The 22,996-nt window shown below is 42.0% G+C and overlaps 1 protein-coding gene across 1 annotated transcript in view; it reads left to right on the plus strand.

Moving 5' to 3' along the window:
• ctnnd2a (catenin (cadherin-associated protein), delta 2a) overlaps window positions 1–22,996 on the plus strand; it is a 205,494-nt gene that overhangs the window by 90,106 nt on the left and 92,392 nt on the right. The window contains exons 10-11 of the mRNA XM_054622519.1: window positions 2,708–2,881; window positions 14,518–14,818. Coding sequence (XP_054478494.1) covers window positions 2,708–2,881; window positions 14,518–14,818 — 475 coding nt within the window. The remainder of the gene's footprint in view (window positions 1–2,707; window positions 2,882–14,517; window positions 14,819–22,996) is intronic.

The raw sequence follows: 22,996 nt of genomic DNA on the forward strand, positions 1-22,996 counted from the left end.
TGGAGTTAAGCTGCATAAACCAAAATCGCCTAAAAAAAGAAATGTTCTCTCTGTGCTTCCTGCATGAAGGGCCTGACTGATACAGTCCATTTTTTCTAAATATTGCAATAGTGACACAAAAGCATAAAATGAAATAGAAAATAAAATCTTGGAGCAACATAATTAAACGTTAAACCAGTAAATTTAATTGAGAAATGGGTTAATATTTAGAGATTCAGCTTCATTGGCATTAACAATGACTGGTGGTTTACATTGAAGCCTCTGGCACAACTCTGATGCCTTTGACATTTTTATGGTTCTGTTCTATTTTTTATTTAAATTGGCCCAAAAATTGTTGGACGTTTATGATCATACCCTGGTAGAATTAAAGTAAGTACTGTACGTGGTTACATATGAAAGCGCAATAATGTAATATTTAATTTCTTTACTGCAGGTGTGACATTTAGTTTGCTTTCTTGTTAACAACAGAAACAGGACACCAAGGGACCAGAGTTGGTTTTTACATTTTGTTATGCTTTTTAAATATTTTACAGAATGAAACATCATGGGAAGGCATCTGTCTATTTTTTCTCTTGCTGCATCATTCTATCTTCTCTTCTTAAAGTTCCCTCTCCCTTTAAAAGAAAGAGGTCAGTACATCTACGAGTGGGCCCTTGTGAGTTAAAAAAATAAATGAATAAAGAAATAAAACCGACTCCCCAATACTTCAAAGTGGAAAGGGATGAAGGAGGAGAGCGAGCTGGGATGAGTCATGCCGTTAATGGGTGTGTCCATGACTCTAATTAGCACTCCTTCATGCATATTCTGACCATCTCTGCCTCTGTCTTGCTTTGTTTTCCTCTATCTGTCTCCGTATTCACCTCATTTCATTTGAGCACAATGACTTGTAGCATCCAAAATGTCCATTCATTTCTGTAATTTTCTCACATCCTTATTCTGGCTCTGTCTTCATCTTTCTGTTTGCCTTCTCTGCTGCTGGCTAGCATAGTGTGACAGGCCACAGCCAACCTTTTCATTAGCAAGGAGCTAAACCAGCAAGTCCCTTAACCACGCTGTTGAAAAGCGGACACAGCACACAAAACGCACATGCCACAGTCATGCTAAAAAAACAGGCATAATGAGGCACACCGCTGCTTTATCATTTTTTATAGTACTACAGGAAGTGCAGGCAGGCTTTTGTTCATCCCCACGGGTGCTTGCACCATCCTATCGTTGTCTGTTCGATAAAGCAGGTTTAAGGTAACAGATTCTTGCTCTGATTTATTGGATAGTAAAAACAAGAAATAGACACAGATCCTAAGCTGCAACAAAAACTAGAGCATGTCTTCATGGTACTGTATGTGTACGCTTGATCCTCTACTGAGATGACTAAATGCCTCAATTGCATTGCTTACTGATACGATCTGAAGGCTTGTGAGGTTAAGTTGATGCTGGATACACACTGAGGTCTGAATGGGAGTCTCGAAGCCATTCACTCATCCCCCTTCTTCCGCTGGAAAATGCTTTTTGCACGTGACTTGCCATCGATTGAGGGCTAATGCGATATGATACTACGTTAGCTCGACTGGAAGATCTCTCTTCCCCTCAGTCACTCATAGCTGTCTATATATATATAAGTATGTGCACTTCTTTCCACAGCTCTGTCACCCAAGCCTTGCTAGCTCATCTTCCTGTTCCCCCAGTCTCCTCCTTTTCTTCTCCTTCCTAATTTTAATTTAGCTCTGTGTTTTCAGAGGGAGGCCTTACAATTGTTCTGCTGTGTAATGAACAAATGCCTGCTGTCACTGTCTTCCTTGCCCTGTGTCTGTGGGATTCCTGCCAGACACGGAGCAATAGGGGGGGACACTACATCTCATTATTTTTTTACAGCTGACGACCAGCAATGTGTTCCTTGGAGATTAAAAAAAATGAAATACAGAGGCATCCCTTTCTCTCGCTCTCCTTTCTCTGCCTCTCTCTATATCTGCCTATTTCTTCCTATCTCATGTGTTGCTATGCATGTCTCTGCTTATTTTTCATTTGTCATTTCTTTCTCTGCTTCTGACTTAGTGCATCAGTAACTCACCGCTTTCCCTACCCCTCATAAACACACACAAACACACACACGCATCACCTTTATCTGTCACCCATATAAATAGTGTGCTGTCTGTCACTTGGTGCCCTGTAACACTCACTTTATACCAGCTTAAGAAAAAGCTGAAGGGCTGAAAATGGACATGTCTGAAGAGAGAGGCCTGCTTTTAGTTGTTTTCCTCTCCTTTGCTTCCCTCTCATCATTACTGTTACAGTTTTTTACCCATCATCTCCACACCTGTTCCTCTTCTTTTATCTTCTCTCACATGTGTACCCATCACCTTCTGCCACATTCACTTGTCTTTATTTATTTCTGTATTTGCTTTCTTTCACATCCTCTGTATACTTTGTTTCTACCCTTTCAATCCTACGTGGTTTCTATCACCAGCTTCTAATTACACTGTCTTTCTATTTTGTGCATGAAATTGCAATCCACCTTACTTCTCTCTATTTCTGTCCCTAATTTTTCCTTACTTCTTTAAAATCTATCGCTTCAATTTCCATGTACCACCCTTCCTTACCTCCTGTACGGTACCCCGTCTTGCATTTTTGCCTCTCCCTTATTTTATCCTCCTTCTTTCATCCTCCCTCCCTAACCTTCTTACATCTTTTCTCCTCTCTCTCTTTTCTCCAGGCTCTCGTGGCTCCTACAGTAGTCAGCACAGTCAGGAGCCCCTTCGGCCCTTGGGGTCCCCAGAGCACCACATTGATCCCATCTATGAAGAACGTGTCTACCACAACAAGGGCCCCATGAGGAGCCTTAGCCAGAGCCAGGGGCCGGACACAGGCCCCTATCGCAACAACACCGGTAAGGCCATCCCCGCGTTTGTATAATCAGTTATAGCTATGGAGTTTAATTTAGAATTTTTGTGTTTTTATTCACTTAATTTACTGTGCTTTTTTTGAAACCTAAATGTATGCTACAACTTCTCAGTGTCTTAAGACTTAAAGGCATATTCTTGACCAGTGTCCTTGATCAGCTGTGTAAAAGACCCCCTTCCCTGCAGACACTGCAGAGAGTGAATAAGATCTGACTTGAATCAGCCTCTATACAAAACTCATAATGGAGCTGGGATAAACTTGTCTGATGAGGCAAATGATGTGTTAATTAAGAGCTAAATTGACATCTGTTTACGTCATTTTGTCAATCAGTCACACAGCACGCATTCACCTCATTAATTGATGCTCGCTTACCCAGTGTCAGGTATAAAGGATATAAAGATGCAAAAACACACATCAGGACTTTTATCTTTACCCACACGAGTTGAATGCCCTTTTCCTGTTTTGGTTTATTTGCATTCTTTATGCCGTGTAGTTACTCCTACACATTTCCAAAAACTGCATCAAACCCAGGGACAAACAGAGAAAGTATAAAATAGAGAATAAAGCAATCAACGACCCTTTTGTTGTGTGTTACTTTATTTCCATTTGGAATGAATAACAGTTGGGCACATTTTCTATTAAAGTCACACAGTCAGACACACTCATTCTCACCCGCTCTCGCCGTAACTCTATTGTTGCCAGCAATGTGTTTTTAATAGGGCCTCATTGAGTTTATCTCAATGTGGGTTTAGGTACGCCATGTTAATCCCATTACCGTATCGTACCCTCATGAAAACACCCAAGTCGGTCACGCCACGTTCACAGCTCCCTCGATGTCATTAACCAGCCTAGCCTTAATAGCTATCATTAGCATTTGGGTCAGAATCATAGCAGTAAATATCCCACTCTAGACCAGCGTTTGAGTTGATCAGTTTGACTCACTTGAGAGGAATGAGAGTTGCCTTTAAACACAGAGTAGTAGCTTTTGAAGCACATTTCGGTGCCTTGATATCTGTCACTAAAATCCCGAACAATTCCTACAGTGATAGGATTGTCTTTGCAAGCAGGAATTAATTAAATAAGTGCTCTTCAGAAGCTTACAGAGAGGATCTACTGCTATCTATAATTCACTGCGCCTTGTATTTGTAGTTTCAATAGATGGGTATGAGAAAACACACAAAGGGAATGTGTACTGCAGCTACATAAAATCAATAGACTGTGGATTAGACTGTGTACATTGAATTGCAACGCTTGAGGTTTACAATACGCTTCCACTATGATACAGTATTTTAATTGTCTCCTGTTGTTTGAGCTAAATCCTCGGTCGGAGTATATTTTCTGCCTTGTGTTCTTGGCCCATGTAACTACCGTGGTAAATCAACACACCGAAGATGAACCACACCTTGAAGTCACTGGGCCGTTGAATTAAGGCTTGGCCCTAGCGCAGCATGTTTTTAGAAGTCATGTTAATAGTCTGTGCAGTGACTAGGAGGTCGTCTAATAAGGGTTCATAATAGCACAGAGTGATAGCGCATAGTGAACTGATAAGGGCTGTGCTGACATAGTGAGCGGTAAGTCATTAATTATGTCATAGCGCCTTTTCTCAGCAATGGCAGGCTCACATTATTGGTTCATTAAGCTGGCATGGATCAATGTAATTAATGCCATAAGTCATTCCTGCGGTGAAACAAGAATGGAGACATTGGCTTGTGTATTTTTAAAACCAACATTTGTAGTCAGTGGGTCTATATGCGGTGCACAGTGTCAGGCTAATTCAAGGCCAATTTAAACCAGGCACTTGCAGTCAAATGAAGCTCACAGTATTCATTGAGAGCGTGGGCCACCACATTACTTAGCTGGCCACTTAACTATGAAGAGGAGCTGCATGATACAACAAAAGCCATTTAAGTGACTATAATTGTTCATGCACTGTTTTGTTTTTTTATAGTTTCCTGACCCAGTTGTGGACAGAGAGAAAGATGGATGGAAATAGGGAGCAAACATGACACAAAAAATATGCAAATAAAGCAGACACATAGTGTGGTCAACTCCAGATTGAATCAACGTTTGTGAGTTCGTACCGGTCAAATGTTTGTGAACATTGTTTTTAAATGTTTTGGCTCAATACACATTTACCTGCAATTGTTAACAGTGTGGCTCTTTGCTGAGGATTTACTTTCTATTTTGAGGAACTTGTGACTTGTGTCTGCCCTCAGCCTCCTCTAGCTTGTAAGAACTCCAGCAGACCTGTCGTCTTTGGGACGTCTGCTGGCATTTTTATTGCAGCGGAGTGGACAGCAGTTTGACAACAGACTTGACAATTCAGTCAGGTCCAGTTTGGAACACTGTCAAATGGTTAACCTGTCTGTCTGCTCAATTTCCATTCCTCCCTACTCTTCACAGCTCAGTACACTTCTAAGTTCATTGTTCGCCTGGTCAGGCTGTGTTGCATCAACAGTTTTGTCAGCACATCTACAGTAAATACAACGAAGAGAATTTGAAAATAAGTTTCTATTAAACATCTGCTCCTCCTGTTTGACTGTGTGTATGTCTGTATCTGGTCAAGCCTCTCTCTCATGCACGCACCCTTTTTCAGTTACCACATTTTTATTAACTGCCTTCTTAACTTCTTCATCCTCTTTTCCTATCTACCCAGCACATCCACTCACAGCACCATATTATTGTGCAAGTATGAGTGTGAATATGTGTTTTTGCACTATGCATGTGTGTAGGCAGCGAGCCACGTTTCATTCTTGGATTAAACCAGGCCAGCACCCCAGAGGACTGTAGGTTAATGTGGCCTATTTCAAACGATTATTCCTGCATGGTCCCAGCATCTCTAACACACACATCCATACACATGCATTCTGCTTCAAGGATGAATCATAGGATGAAAAGAAAAGCCTCAGGATGTGGTTTACACATTTGTTTATTTTTTGTTTATTTGTTTTTAAAATAAGCCTGCAGTTTGTCACTTTGCTTTTCTATGGTTTTGTTTTTTACATCCCCCCTGTTTCTGACATCAGTAATACACTCTCTATTTTCTTTAGTGACCTCTCTTTCCTTCTTCTTCTTACTATTTTCATATGTATTTCTACCCTTCTCTTTTTTTCTCTCCTTTATTTCACCTATCATAGTCTACTTATTCAGCCTCCTTGCCTGCTCCCTTTTTCTTGCTCCCCTCCTGCTTGTGGTCTTACGTTTTTTGCCTTTCCACCTTCCCTCTTTGTTTCATCAAAGCTATCTTGGTCTGTATTAATGACTCTGACCACTGGGGAAAGCATCACCTCTGAATGGATGTGGCACTTTTTCTCTTTAATGGCTTATCATCAGACCTGCATGTAGCTCCGGTGGCACGGAGAGAATGGGTAGATTCACTGCAACGACTATTTGTTAGGTGCATCTAGTAGCCAGGTTGAGCTATTGCTGCTGATAAGGGCTGTTATGTAGTTTAACATTGCTCCCTCCAGTATCTTTGAAGGAGACAGACATAAATTCTTCAACAACCATTAATCACTGAGCCGCGGTTAAAAAACGTTATATTTTCTCAGCCATTAACTGAACTAGATAGGCATATGATGCAGAGTGCTATGGGAACATTTGGGAATTTACATTTTGATTCAGACTTGATTAAGAGCCTCTTCTTGGATGTTCTAAACTTTACTTTAGGTAAACCATTCCTGGGTCAGTCCAGCGGCTGTTTTTTTCCATTTTTTTCTTCTATAAATTCTTGGCATAATCTTTATGGTATGATGCAGCTCAGCCTCTGCCACGGTGTCTATAACCTTGTTTTTCTGAACCTCTCTTCTAAATGAGGACAGCCAGTGATTTTTGCCGACGAATAATTACTCTCTTATCACGTAGAGTGTTTTTTATTCTGTCTTTTTTTGGATAAATGCAGGGAAGGCTATGGTGTTGCAAGAATCACAAAATATGTGAACACTCTTCTTAACATTAGGTTCCTGCAATTAAATCCATGCAGTTCCCAAGACAAGAAATCAATTCACGTTAGCGCAAGGGTGTGTGTGTGTGTGTGTGTGTGTGTGTGTGTGTGTGTGTGTGTGTGTGTGTGTGTGTGTGTGTGTGTGTGTGTGTGTGTGTGTGTGTGTGTGTGTGTGTGTGTGTGTGTGTGTGTGTGTTTCTCGAAACCTAAGCAGGATTATTTTTGCTTAAAATTGCAGCTCTTTAGCCCCGGCTCCTTTTGCCAATGTGAATGTGCACACATACAGTACACGTGCACAGTAAAAAAGGAGAGGATGAAATATCAGGAAGGCTTTGCATCAAACCATTAAACTAATCTGCTTTCCCCTTTAAATCTACTGTGTTCCTTCTGTAATGAGATCTGACATTCTAATGAGAGGGACAGAACAGAGGGTGTGATGGATGAGAGAGAGAGAGAGAGAGAGAGAGAGAGAGAGAGAGAGAGAACACAAGTCCAAGAGAGGAGGTAAAGAGGATGCAGTTCTTGTGCTTCTTCTGACCAGTAAGCAGGAACAGTTCAGGGCACCTATTGAATAGAGAAAGTGACAGATCCTTGAAATGGAAGTAGCACATGTCCTCCAGCGTCCAAAGGGGGCTTGTGATACTAAATATAGTCACTTTGACTGCGTGTTTATTTATGCAGATATAGATGATGGATTTTTTTAAAGTTACAATCTCAAAGATCTGGGTCTCGTTTCTTATACCTATATGGCGATATTTTATTGCAGGTGAGTTTTAAGATCTCACTTCCCAGGAATCTAAACTATGTCGCCACTTGTGATTTTTCCCAGAAATGTCACCACAGACACCCAATTTATATTATTTTATTTAGATAGTGTCTGAATAGTCTTCACTTTAAATTATTTGTAGCTTTTTAGACACATGCCAAGATGTATGCATACATGTACATTTAGCGAAAGGCCACAAGACATTGTTTAGACAAGGTTTCATAAAATAGAAATGTATATATTATATCAAGGTTCAGTATGGCTGTATTCAATAAAAAGTAATAGTGGTAATTCCTACTGGTACGTACATATATATTTGTAGGAATTATCATGTTTTATAGATGGTAGCATGTGCGTGGTTGAAATAAGGGCAGGATGAGTAGCATTGGGAACTGACCAGTCTCTAGACTAAATCACCAGTTCTTTATCAGTAAGTAGGGAAAGCACTGTAGTATTATTGGACCATTAGTCTGAAGCATCTCCCCAGATACTTGAGTGTGTCACTCACCAGACTCTGTCTGTCGCCAGGTTAGATTAGATTTGTTTGGCCACGATCAATTTCAGCTTGGCCCCTGATCCTGCCGATCTTTTAATGAACCTACTGTCTTTTAAACACCAGTAAAGGCGTATTTGTAAATTTGTAAAGTGATGTTTACTCCACTGAGAAAACATCCAAGCTGTTAAATGTCCAGTACCTGACTAATCTTTATTTTAGTGAGATCAGCTTGATGTTAAAATTGTGAAACCAGTAAGGATGGAAGGAAAGGGGACTCAAGAAGGAGGGGTGGAAGGAAGGAAGGAAATGGATTTATTCCTCTTCATATTCATGTGTGTATGAATGTGATTTTTCTCAGCTGTAGTTTGCTTTCTTACAGGAGGACTGAACTGTGACAGGCAATGCAACTGTGACCTACAGTACAGTTCAACTTTGTGGTGCGTTAGTGGACAACAACTCCTTTTCTAAGTTTAATCCAGGTTACTTATGTTGGGGCTTAAACTTGTACAGTATTTACAGTGAGTTTTTTGCTGAAGCCTCAGAAAGCTTTAATTACCAGCACAAAGCGTCTGACTTACTCTACAGATCAGCACAAATTCCCTCCCTTGCGAAAACATATGGCACTTCTTAAATGTAGGTTTAAGTGAAGTTGGTGCGAGTCACCCTGCACCACCCTCTCTCTGTGTGTTCATAAGTGTACGCACACACACACACACACACACACACACCGACACACCAGTGTCCTCTAATACTGTTCATACTCACACGTGCACAAGGTATGCACAGAAACACACACGAACATAAGCACATTCTACTTGTGTCCCATGCTATCTCAGTTTACATGATTAGCATATTCTCTTTTTTGTCAGCAGTAATGAATTCATAACTGGAGAAAGAAACATTCATTTGTTTTTGTCCTCAGAGATCACACCGATACACTGGAAGTCAGCACAAAAGGAGCAATGAAACGAAACCTTCATATCTGCTGTTCAAAACATCTTTCATTTATTAATTGATTCACAGTTTATCATTGTATATATTGCTTCTCCGTGGTTGCGCTTTGTTTCCCCATTGTTCAGTATTGTACCATGAATGCATATAAATAACCTGACCTCACAACTGTGGATATGTTTAACATCAACAATCCCTTTAGTTTCCTTTCTCCAAAAAATGTTTCACTGTCACTATAATATCTAGACTAAATCAAAATCAAATGTCCATACAGAAAGTTTCAGATTCCAATCCTTTTCAATGAGGCAACAGTTCTAACAACTGAGCCACCATGTGTCCCATAACTGGGATCATTTTTTGTGGTCACTATGATGTAACTTATTAGTGGTGTCTTGATTTCTAGAATATTGGTCTCAGATATTGGCTTTATGCCATATGGCAATTTCAGAAAAAAAAGTCATGCAAAATCATACCAGGTGACAATGAAAATGTCTTTCAAAATGTTACAATAGACAAAAAGTCAAGATATGAAACAAACACAAGGCAATATGAAAAAAAACATAAACATATCTAAATTATTAAGGCAATTAACTAAAACGTGCTTTTCTCAATAAGTTTGAAGACATATATATATATATATATATTCTAGGTTATTTCTGCCATACATGAGTGTGTAAGGTGCAGTGGCTGTATGCCGAAAGGACTTTTTATGACTTTCATCATTGTCCTTCCGCAGCATGAACATTTAGCAGCAGCCACTGGCCTGGGGCCCCTGCTGTGTCTAAGTGCCATGTTCCGAGAAAGACATGGCACCTTGACTCATAGTGCCAAGTGTCCTACAGCCCCCACACTGCAAAATGCTGTATACTTGATACTTAAAGTGCAAAGGTGTGTGTGTGTGTGTGTGTGTGTGTGTGTGTGTGTGTGTGTGTGTGTGTGTGTGTGTGTGTGTGTGTGTGTGTGTGTGTGTGTGTGTGTGTGTGTGTGTCTTCCAGTGCTTCCAGCTCAGGAACATCAAGAGCTGTGTGTTGGCCAGGAGGCTCTCCCAGGGATAAACAGAGGGAGAAACTAATCCCTACTCTCCTCCACATTCGAGCAGTGTGTGTTTTTGTGTACGTGTGTGCATGTTTGCTTCTCCCGTGGCCGCTGTAGGCAAGGTTGTGAGCGCATGCTGTCGTATGACCTCAAAGCATTAGAAAAAGATGTGTTACAGACACGCGTGTTTAGTCCATGTCAATCACTTGCATATTTAGAAATCGGTGTTTGTGTGCCTGTGCGTGCCCATTCGGGTGTGCGTATGTGAGAGGGATAGAGTCTGTGAGGGGTTTTGTGTAATCGTGCTGAGCGCTGAAGCGTGTCGAGAGAAAGGACATGTCCTCAGCTCTGATCACATAGTCTACTACAACCACAATAGAGGGGGAGTGATGGAAAGACGGAAGGGTGTTAGGGAAGAAAGGGGGGGGGGGGGACATGAAATGAATGGTTGATGGAGAGGGAGAGAGGGAGAGAACCACTGCAAAAGAGGGATTGAAATGGAAGGGTTCAGAGGAGTGGGTGAGTAAAAAAAAAAAGATGGATGGAGGTATAGACAGGGCGGGATATGTCTAGAAGGGGGGAAGAAAGAGAAGAAAAGGGCAAGGGAGTGATGGAGAAAAGGGAGTGACAGAGACAGAGTAGGGCTGAACGAAATGGAGGCAGAGATGAAAGAATGAGAAAGGAGGATGGACGTGGAAAGCTCGGCTGATTGGTTTGATCTCCCTCTCGTTTTTTTTTTCTTCTTTCTTTCTCCCTATCTCTCTTTCCCTCCCTCCTGTTTTCCTCCATCTATTGTACATTCAGCTAGGGCTCCCTTGTCTCAGCAGCCAAAAGAAAAAGTCAGTCCCGCTCTGAGCTAGCCGGCCCCCTCAGCCGGCTGGCTAATTGCAGAGGTATCACTGTGTCAAATGACTAATAGAGTTTCCCTTCCAGTCGCTAATCTGCCAACAGGAGCACAGCCGCGATTTGTTTACTCTACGCCGAAGCAAGGGAATACAAAGACACACCCCGCCCTTATATTTTCTACTCCCAACACAATTTCACGCCGCCAGCGCGTTAGGTGGGAGAGGTTTAAGTGGAGCGTGCACGTGTGTGTGTGTGTGTGTGTGTGTCGGCAAATTTCATGATTTGTTTCGTATTTCATGAGACGGCTCAGTGCCTCATGCTGGTCTTTTAATTTATGAAAGACACACCCTCTTACTCTCATACATACGTGTGTTTGTCTTTTAAATTGTCTTGTGATATTTAAACCTAAATGTAGTTTAATTATAATCTTAAAATAACCAACGGACACAGTGTTCGAGGACTGGTCAAAAATAGCAAAAGTCTAAAATCCCAGATGGTTTGCAAGGACATGAATACAAGAATACATGCACACACACACACACACACACACACACACACACACACACACACACACACACACACACACACACACACACACACACACACACACACACACACACACACACACCCATGCATAAACAGGCACCCACACGCTGATTTCTGCCGGGCAATATTGGCCCCAAAGGTCAAGTCATCAGTTAGAACTCACCATTAACAGAGAAAATGATAAATTCAGCAGCACTCCATTTACTTGAGGTAAGAGGAGAAGAAAGGGAGAGCAGACAGAAATATTGAGTGAAGAATAAAATGGAATGCATAAAGAGGTGTGGGGAAGCTGAATACAAAGTAAAGAAAAAAAGACTAAAAGAGTCATTTTGACATTTTTGGGGGAGATTTCTCTGTCTTCATGTTCCCCACCATCTCTCTCTATCATTTGTGATTTCTTTTTCGTTCCCCTTTCTTTTTTCAGCTTGTACCCGAAGACATATCTATTCAGTGCTCACAGCACAGGCAATAAAAAAAAATTTGACAAGCCATTCTTTTTATGTTTTCCCTCCCTCTTCTTTTCACTGTTCTGCCTCCCCCTCTTTGGCTCCGAGGTTCATCCTATTTGGGTGTCAAGTGTCTCGGTGAGCACACAGTGACTCTGCTGGTGTTGGCCTTAAGCCCCAGCCACTAACGAGACGTTCTGAAGGACAGACACACCACAGACACCATTCAGAGAGTACAGAAAAGACTGGGATTTGCTGCTGATTGGAGTAACTCTGCTTCATTACCCTCCTATACCCTGTGTTCTACGCGGCTGTGCTGTCGCTGACTCCACGGCCTCTTGTTCCATCACTCTCCGCTCTAGTTGGATTGCAGCTTCACCCCTCATCTCTCAGCTGTTTCTCTCTTATCCCAGCATCTCTCACTGTTTCGCTGTCCCTGCCTAATTCCTAAGATCTTTGAGGCATCAATAGAAGAGCTCACACAGCCTTTAGCCTCATGGGCATTTCATGGCGGAGTCTGGAAGTTTACATTTTTCACTGTCTGGCTGGTAAAGGATTTATTTTTTTAACCTGATTTTAGAGTTAGGAAATAAAAAATATGCTAATGTGGTTACATCATCCAAAAGGTTCCTTGTGCCTCTGGTGGGACGACTAATGGAGTTTACCAGACTTGGTGAGAAGAATTTAAATAAGAGCTTTGAAAGTTGATTGTTTAGGATGCACAAAATAGGTTGGACAGATCAGACGTGTGTAAGAGGGTTGTGAAGGTCAAGTAAATACCACCAGTCAAGACACCGCTAAAGAGCAACTTTGGTGGTCACATAACAATGAGACAGTCAAGCTCACATTTACACCAACGCCATCCTTTTGTTTCTTTTTGTGTTGATGCGAGCGGGGACTTGTGTTTCTATCTATTGTTCTTGTGTGCACTTGCCCATCCAGACATCGTTTTAAAAGCTAACTCTCTTTGTGAGAGGAGGCTCGTTGTCCTGTGCTAAAGCCCCAGTTAAACACGTGGCCACATATTGATTTCAAGGCTCTGTGATTTATCGCACACTCTGAAGAAAACACTCATGCTGTTTTTTGCATGTGTGTACGTGTGTGTTTTCTTTGTACACTTACCTTGGTTCTAATGACAGATGACGCCGTCTGTCTCAGTGTTTTTACAGCCAGAGAAACCAGGCCCCCAGACTCACATTAACACCTTGATATATCACCGATCCACCGCTCCGACACGACGGGGAGGGAAGGTGACAGCTACTGTGCCCCTGAAGGCTGCTTACATCCCCCCAAGCAAATCCCCATTCAATTTCCATCTCACTGAAAAGAGAGATAGCATGGTGTTAGACTTTTTATTTTATTTTATGAATTTGTTTTTACCTTATTGCTCACCAGGCAGATGTCTCACTGTGAGGACAAAGTTTTGGCAATCGTTCTCTAGCTACCTGCAAATAGGCTTACGGGTAAAGTTCCTATTTTTCATTGCATGGGAATGGCAGGCTAATGAGTCATTTGAGTGACGAACTAAAATGTTGTTCACGTGGGCTTTTAATGAGACTAAGGTACCTCACATTGGTGCCTCGAGTATTTCTGTCTGTTTAAATCATTCTACTATCAAACATTTGTATTGAACCTTTTAAACATGATTCGTATGCATTGTGGAAAAAGAAATTGCATGGCTTTAAAAAATATTCCAAAGCTTCTAAGCTTATTTCATGAAAATGTTTTATATTTCCTATTTTTCAGCTAGTTTTTGTCGTACATATTGATTTCAGTAGTCATTAAATTATCTCAAACTTTTGCCCACACAACTTTTGTCTACTTTTCTCTTTTTCTCTCTTCAATCCTTCCCTCTGTTGAACATTGGTCTTTGTTGTTAATCCTGGGCATGTGGCCAATATGTATCCATCCATATGGAGACGCGCTTGTCTTTTCCCAACAACAACTGCCTTTCTGCCTCCCCTCTCCTCTCCTCTCCTCTCCTCTCCTCCCCTCTCCTCCCCCTCCTCTCCTCTCCTCTCCTCTCCTCTCCCTCTCCCTCCTCCTCTCCTCCTCTCCCTCCCCCCCTCCCTCTCCTCTCCTCTCCTCTCCTCTCTCCTCTCCCTCTCTCTCTCTTCTCCTCTCCTCTCCTCTCCTCTCTCTCCTCCTCTCCTCTCCTCTCCTCTCCTCTCTCCTCTCCTCTCCCTCTCCCCCTCTCCTCTCCCTCCCCCCTCCCCTCTCCTCTCCCTCCCCTCTCCTCTCCTCTCTTCTCCCCCTCCCCTCCCTCTCCTCTCTCTCCCTCCCCCTCTCCTCTCCTCTCTCTCCTCTCTCTCCTCTCTCTCCTCTCCTCTCTTCTCCTCTCCTCCTCTCCTCTCCTCTCCTTCTCCTCTCCTCTCCTCCCCTCTCCTCCTCCTCCCCTCTCCTCTCCTCCCCCTCCTCTCCCTCTCCTCTCTTATCTTTTCTCCTGTGCTTCTCCCCTCACCTTTCCTCTTGTCTTCTCCTCCTGTCCTCCCCGACCTCTCCTTCTGTCCCCTCCTCTGCCCTGCAGACCTTACCCAGCGTGTCCATGACCAGGTCCTAAGTTATGTCCTCTGTCCCTACTTTCCCACCATAGCTCCCTCCTCCCCTGGTGTCGACTCCACCCCTTTGCAGCGCACAGGAAGTCACGGCACTGGGACGGGGAACTACAGCCGTGGCGGGACCAACAACTATGCCACAGTGGGACCGGGCTACACCTCAAGCGGAGGGGGCGGAGACCTGTATGGCTCAGACCCCTACGTGGCGGACCCCTATCGCACCCTGCAGTACTGCCCCTCAGTCGTGGAATCGCCCTACAGCAAATCTGGACCAGCCCTGCCGCCTGAGGGCAGCCTGCAGCGCTCACCTTCCATCGACTCCATTCAGAAAGACCCCAGGTAGGATGAAAGGGGTGTGGGGTGTGTGTGTGTGTGTGTGTGTGTGTGTGTGTGTTTTGTGTGTGTGTTATTGGGTTTATTGGACTATAGTATGTGCAAGATCATGGACCACTGGATGCTTTAAGGCAATTTGAAAGGACAAGGGTGACAAATAATCAATTTTTGGTGTGTTAGGACATAGGTTAGTGCAAAAACACATAAACACACACACATACACTTGTACTACTACATCTGTGAGGACATGGCATTGTCAAATATTCATTCCCAGGAGCATCATGTTAACCTTAACCTTAACCTTTACATACCAAACTTGTATCTGATGGGTGATCTGTTCTTATGAACATTTTCCCCACAATGTGTAGAATACATCACACACAAACACACACACACAAACACAAACACACAATCACACTTGCACGCGCACACACACACAATAACACACTTACTGACATATATACAAACATCAGTATTCCAGTCATAGTGATAGTAAAGTCGTCCTGCCCCAACAGGTACAGAAAGGATATACTACACTCACTGTTCACTAATATTGATATCTGTATATCAATATATATGGATAAGAATAACTTGTGTTATAGCCATTACAGCTCCAGATACTACAGTACTCACCCACCACCACACTCCAGCAGTTTCTTTCAAGTCTCTCTCTGAAAACAGCACTGCATTAAAATCATGTAGGTGGCCTGCTGCTTTAGGTACTGGTGTGAGAATGAAATACAATCCAGAAAGGCTGGTTTGACTTATAGATTCATGAGTTTGGAAGCCAAAAAACCTCACAGCGATTTACAATACTATGAGGAAGGATTTTACAACTCTCAAAAGTTCATTTTTGTTGTCAATCACAATTTATCCGCTGTCTAGACGGCCGTGAGGTAAACAGCAGAATTACCATGTTTACCTTGCAAAGACATGTGCCTGGAATATGCACTTGCCTATATTGTATAGGCCCACTCAGTGTGCTGACGGATGATGTCACATTACGTAGAAAATTGAGCCAGGGTAAACTTTTTTTTCTACTCAGCTCTAATGTTGATCATAACTTTCAAACTAGTTACTCTGCATACTGGATGTGTTGAAAAAAATAATGACATAGAGTGTCACAAACCGGTTGCTTGAGAAGCTCCATTTCGCCTCCCTCAGTGTCATGCTGTGTGTAAAAGAGTCCTACTGGGCTGTGATCACTTCCATCCTCTTCTCTCAGCTATTAAGCAAAGCTCACTTTCCCTACTTTATTTATATATATTTCACAGGACTCTTGATATATAATTCCTTTAATTACAGAGCGAGAGGGACTGAGATGTGCATTGGATCAAGTCTCAGCAGCAGCTATCAATCACAGGAGAGGGAGGCGATTAAAGACAGAGTAAGAGAGGATGGGAGAGAATTATTTAAAACAATAGCAAAGAAAGAGAGAGTGACTGAATGACATGTGCACAGTCTGATGAACATACAATCGTCAAGATTCTTCAGTTTTGTGAAGTTGTATGAAGGATCTGATAATGAGGGCGTGATGGTTTATTATTAATGTAATCTAATTGACTCGCTCAAGACCGCCTTCTTGTTTCACACAAACACAAGTTATCTTAATGACCCGACTCATAGTGGAAAAAGTAGAGGGACATAAATAAAATGTTCTGTTTTCTGTAGGGTGTATCTAGAAATATACCAGCCAGTTTTGTGACAAAAGCCCAACAAACATCAACAACTACAACAACAAAAAACAGTTGCAACTTAAGATAGAAAAAAGTTTATCAAAGACAAGTTGTTAAGAGAAGACACAAGGGGTGAGCACAGGTCACCAAGATAAAAAAAAAAAAACACTCTCATGGATTGCAATATCAAACATACACACATGTAGTGCACACACTGATGTTTGGCTATGGCTATGAAAACAGACAGAATAAAGTGGAAAAAATAAGGAAATTATACAATCTCATGTGCATCAGAAACCTGGATTTTTGTTATGCTCATAAAGGGATAAATCTGCACATTTATTAATAATACAGCTGAGGAGATGAAATTTGGTTTTCTGCCATTCATTACTCTACAATGTGGATGACGGCTTTTTAATCGTTGCTGCCTTTACTATCTAATCTGCTTGAACAAAGGCAGTGAAAACATTTAAATGTTAATTGCTCTTGTTCAGTCTCAGTGGGAGATGGTTTTTATCATTGCGTATAACTTCTATGGAATTTTATCAACCTTTTTATTTGTTTTGGATTCATCAAAATATGGATAACGGATAACCGTAACAGTCTGATATTATTGTTATATACCTGGAGGGGTTTTTAAAGCTAACATTTAAATCACACCCATCTGATACATTCTGTGCCAAAATCTTTTAAATACATAATTTATCTTGAATGGAGAAATGATTGAAAACACATCAACACAACTTTTTGTCATATATTTTCATCTAGAGCTGACAAAGACTGGGTGGAGAGTAAACTATGTGTATGCTTCTTACGATAGAGCAACGAAAATGCAGATTCTGTTTCAAGCTTCACATTTTGCAGAATCATGAACACTTTTTTTTAGACGATGAAAATATTTAAACCAAGTAGGTCCACTCAACCACTTTTAACAAATGCAGCCAATTTGCAGTTCCAATATTTTGAGAGCTCTTTTGTCTGTTGCATGCCCCCCACAGAGTTCAATAAACCCTTATTTAATTGAAAGTTACAAAGTTATTCATGACTATTTAACCAATGCTGGGTGCTTTAGACTCAGCGTGTTGTTTAGTTTTATTCATTTAGGCCAGCCATGATGAACTCCAAGTCATTTACAACAACAGGTAGCCAAAGTGCAAAAAGATAATGTTTAATGAGTGGATTTAAAAGCAACACTGCAATTTTTTATTCAAGTCCCTAAAACTGTATCCAATATAAATATGGCTACATTGTTCTGACTACAACTTTAAAAGGACGATTCACATGTATTCCTAAATGTGCTGAAATGCCTTAATCAGACTCTTCATGAACTTCGCCATGTTTTTATTCTTTTATTTAACCAGAAAGGTCCCACTGAGATACAATAGCTCTTCTGCCAGGGAGTCCTGGTTTCACCGCCGTTTTGCATCTCCAGGTTTCTACAGTAGCCCAGAAGTGACAAACCAAACACTGGGTCTCGGGAGGAACTTTCATATTTTTACGTTACCTGAAGGTCACCGTAGTTCTCCGACACACTTGAAACTGTGGTATCGTGAGCCACCCAGTCCAAAATAGTGGTATTGCCAGCCACCGTCTGATTTCTTTGGCTCCTAAAGTAGTTGCTATTATGCCAAGAATGGCCTTTGAGCTGGCGTTACCATGGTTTTGCACTTGACGGCTCACGTTAATGCTTTAAAGAGAAGAGTGAGCGGAGGGGTAGATAGATAGATAGATAGATAGATAGATAGATAGATAGATAGATAGATAGATAGATAGATAGATAGATAGATAGATAGATAGATAGATAGATAGATAGATAAAGATGGATAGATACAGTAGATATAGATTGATATAGATATATATATATATCTATATATAGATAGATAGATAGATAGATAGATAGATAGATAGATAGATAGATAGATAGATAGATAGATAGATAGATAGATAGATAGATAGATATAGACAGATAAAGATAGTTAAATATAGATAAAGATAGATATAGTATATACAGTATATATATAGATAGATATAAGTGGATAGAGACACTAGATACCTACTCTTAATATCATTGGATTTGAACTATGTGTTTCATTTCTCTTTCCCATGAGGTTAAACGGCCTCATACTCAAGCTTCACTCTCTCTCTTGCTATAATTGGACTCAGCTGAGCATACATGATGTACTAAATGAGTTAGCATCAATTAGATACAAAGAACACTCTGAGTGAGGGCGGAGGTTATGGCAGTTTGTGTTTGTGAGAAGATTGTATTTTTGCATAACTCGGCAGCACAGTCTATGCCCCGTGTGTGTGTGTGTGTGTGTGTGTGTGTGTGTGTGTGTGTGTGTGTGTGTGTGTGTGTGTGTGTGTGTGTGTGTGTCTGCATGGAAGCTAGTAACACGGTTAGGGGCCATTACAGTTGCAGAAGAGTGAGCACGATAGAGCAGAGGTGACGACAGCAACACAAAGGGGAAACTCAATAACTGCTAATGGATGGGTGTGAAGAGAGGGAGATAAGAGAGATAAGGGGAGGGTGGAGGGAAGATGAAGCCAAAGGAAGGGAGGTAAATGAACACTGCAGAGGGGGAAGGGGAGGGAAGGAGGGGAGAAAGGAGACACATGAAGAGAAGAGGGTGGGAAATAAAGGGAGGAGGGGTAATATGTAGAAAAAATGGGGGCTGATAGATAGGTGAATATCAAGATGGAGATAGGCGAATATATTGAAGAAAGAATGGGCAGGAGTGAGGAGAAAGGCAGAGCTAATGTAGATAAGTGTTTCCCATCATTGTTTTGTTTTTGTGTTTTCCATTTAAGCTCACTTTGTGAAAAGAGATTCTCACCCCCCACTGAGTTTCCTTCTTAAATTGAATCTTAAAAAACAATGTAGGGAGCAACATGAAGAAGAAAATGTTCCATGAGCACATGGAACCAATAAAAGTAGGGGAGGGTGAGAGAGCAAAAAATGATAATGGAGGAAAAGAAAAAAGAACAAATAAAGGGTATTGGGAGAATGTTTAGTGAGGGGAGAAAGCACAGAGAGACATTTGTTTAGGGAATAAGGGAGACATACCTTGAGGGAACGAGGCATAGCGTTTGAGAATAAAGACGGGAGGGAGAGAGAGATTGACATTAGTTCAGGGAGGAAGGGACCAAGGAGTAGGGGCCATCACTTATTGTTACAAAGCTTACACTAGGAGTTTAGGAGGACAGTTAAAAAAGCAAAACACATCATGAACAGGTATTTACAGTAAGTGAGGAGAATTCAGCCTTGTCGAAATGAGGATTGCCTGTCTTGTCTCACCAAACACTCAATCAGCCTGAAACGTAGACACGCCACTTCGAGATACGATAAATCAAACTCCCCTCATTTCAAATTAATCTCTCTTCATTTACACCATCTCCACAAGGCCAACAAATGTCCCCCAGCAGTAGTGGTTGAAGTGTTAGTGATGTTTGCAGAAAGAGATACCCCCTGTGCCCCCAATACCTGTTAGATGCAATAGAGCTGCTGACATGAAATTGCTATTTACAGTACCTTGATGTGATGTCATCTGGTGTGGCATGTCATTGTCACAGCTTGCTACTTAATGACTGTGTTTATTGGCTCATAGCCCAAACACATCGCTCTATTTATGGACAATCTGCAATGGTCAGCGGTGACTCTGTTTGTAGGAGCATGTGTGTGTGTGTGTGTGTGTGTGTGTGTGTGTGTGTGAATGGGATGAGTGTGTGTGTTTGTGCGTCCAAGGCTGTGTCAAAGGCAGGGTGGTGGAGACGCTGTGTTTGTGAATGTGTGTGTGTGTGTGTGTGTGTGTGTGTGTGTGTGTGTGTGTGTGTGGTTTGCATGCACGTTTATGTGCCTGGCAATCATATGTGACAGCATAGGGCTGTCTAAAGGACAACGACATGTCAGTGTGTGTGCGTGTGCTTAAGAAGCAGAGAGAGAATTGGTGATTACTCTTGTTGTCAGTCGGGCACTAGTGTTTATGTTTGGGTATGTGTACATGTGCACATGTGTGTGAGAGAGAAACGTAGTGGCTTGTATCCCCCTACTTGTAAACTGGTGTCTGTTTGCACAAGTGCATCGCTCTGTGTGTTGGTTACATATGGTTTATGTATGACTCTACAGATGAGCCACCTACTTTAGATGGAAATTGAGGCAGTGGCAGCCTGTGTGGGTGTGTGGGTGTGTGGGTGTGTGGTAGGTCTTGACCATAGGATTATATTCAGACAGGAGATCCCTCACTCACTTAAGTGAAAGTAAGACACACTCGCATCCAAAGTACCCAGTTTACCGTACGATGCACCTGGGGATTTCTGTTGTGTAAACTGGACACAGATAATGTTTCCTGGGCTTTAAGTGGAGAAGTTATCTGCTGTGCTGTGTACACAGCTGTGGCATTTGAACAGGTTCAAGTATTCTCCATATTCAGTGGTGCTCCTGGTGGGCAGTACTTAACTGTGTGTTTGCTTGATAACACACATTACCTTCATCTTAAATTGATGTCATGCTTCTTCTCTAGACACCTTTTTAGCAGGATTGCTCCTTCCACAAAAGTATTACCACTGTTTGTCAACATGTGGCACTGCAACCCATTGGCAGCAAGTTTGCTTTTTTGTTATTTTTTGTAGCGGCACAACATATACAGTGTTTTGAATTAAGACAATAAAGTTTGAATAAAGTTTGTAACTTTTTTTTATGACAAAAAAGTGCTTTTGGCATTCATACGTTCATATTATGTTAAGGGTTAGTGTCTCAAAGATAGTAATGCAAAAAAAAAAAAAAAAAAAAAAGAAAAGTAATGTTTCAGATTGCCAAATTTACATATTCATGAGCTACCCAGTTTGATGTCCCAACAACATTTCATTCATGTCTGTGGCTTTCCACAGTAAGCATGAGAGAATATAAATAGTGAGTGGCCCATTTAGTGTAATTGATACATAAAAACATTTTGTTTGTTTGATTTGGCCATGGTTTATTATGGCTTATATTTGAATATTCTGATAGATGGAATTTAGGGAAAAATAATGCAAGATGCCCTGGTAAGAATAAAAGTAAAATATTGTTTAATGCAGCTGTTGGTGTACATTTAATCTGAGGTTTGTTTGTGCTTCTGGGGAGAGACAACGCTAGATTGGGTTGTAAAGTTTCAGCACCATGGAGAGAGACAGAGTGTGAGCCTGTCTCTGCTGCTGTTACACAGCTGCTGCTGCTGCTGCTGCTGCTGCTGCTGCTGCTGCTGCTGCTGCTGCTGCTGCTGCTGCTGCTGCTGCTGCTGCTGCTGCTGCTGCTGCTGCTGCTGCTGCTGCTGCTGCTGGCTGCTGCTGCTGCTGCTGCTGCTGCTGCTGCTGCTGCTGCTGCTGCTGCTGCTGCTGCTGCTGGCTGCTGCTGCTGCTGCTGGCTGCTGCTGCTGCTGCTGCTGCTGCTGCTGCTGCTGGCTGCTGCTGCTGCTGCTGCTGGCTGCTGCTGCTGCTGCTGCTGCTGCTGCTGCTGCTGCTGGCTGCTGCTGCTGCTGCTGCTGCTGCTGCTGCTGCTGCTGCTGCTGCTGCTGCTGCTGCTGCTGCTGCTGCTGCTGGCTGCTGCTGCTGCTGCTGCTGCTGCTGCTGCTGCTGCTGCTGCTGCTGCTGCTGCTGCTGCTGCTGCTGCTGCTGCTGCTGCTGCTGCTGCTGCTGCTGCTGCTGCTGCTGCTGCTGCTGCTGCTGCTGCTGCTGCTGCTGCTGCTGCTGCTGCTGCTGCTGCTGCTGCTGCTGCTGCTTGTACCACTTGTTCTAACTTTAACTACTGTTTACACGTAGTCCACCTTATCAAGCATGAACTATTTCCTACCTGTGACTACGTAGAGTAACCCTAGCAACTGTCTTGCAAAAATAGTTGCTAGGGTTTCTAAACATTTTATCAATAATTAGTGATGAGTTAAATATAACACAGAGCAAAACATTGAAATACAAAACATGTCACTGTTTCCTATTATTTTATAGGACTATATCAAAATTCAATGCTGATTAAGGATGTATGCTCTATAGTGACAAAGGTGCATTTGTTGTTTTGTAGGTACATTTCAAATAATTTATCCAGACCAGAGGATTGCTGTGGCAATGGATGATCACTGCATTTATTTAAAAACAAAAAAATTTATCATGAGCATGTTACGGGACATTTAAATAGAATACCTTTTGCCGATGCTTAGATGATGCAGAAGCTTCCCTAAAAAAACATGTATTGTTTTGTTAATAGTCGATATAAGTATTTATTTATGTTGCCTGCATAAGGATCATGAGTTAATGAAACAATAGGCAAGTTAATGAAGGACTCTGTTCTCTGCCTTCCGGGGGGCATAACTCGGGTTCTTAGAGGGGGAACTCTGATGTTTAACCTCACCAAGATCAACTGCTTGACTGAAAGACAAAGAGAGGGAATGACTCAGATATGGAGGGTGCCGGTCAGTCCTTTTTATCCTTTGTTATTAATCTTTGTTTGACATCATGAAAAAGAAAGAGCGAAGGAGAGAAA

The sequence above is a fragment of the Anoplopoma fimbria genome, chromosome 21 (assembly GCF_027596085.1).
Source record: "Anoplopoma fimbria isolate UVic2021 breed Golden Eagle Sablefish chromosome 21, Afim_UVic_2022, whole genome shotgun sequence".
NCBI lineage: Eukaryota > Metazoa > Chordata > Actinopteri > Perciformes > Anoplopomatidae > Anoplopoma > Anoplopoma fimbria.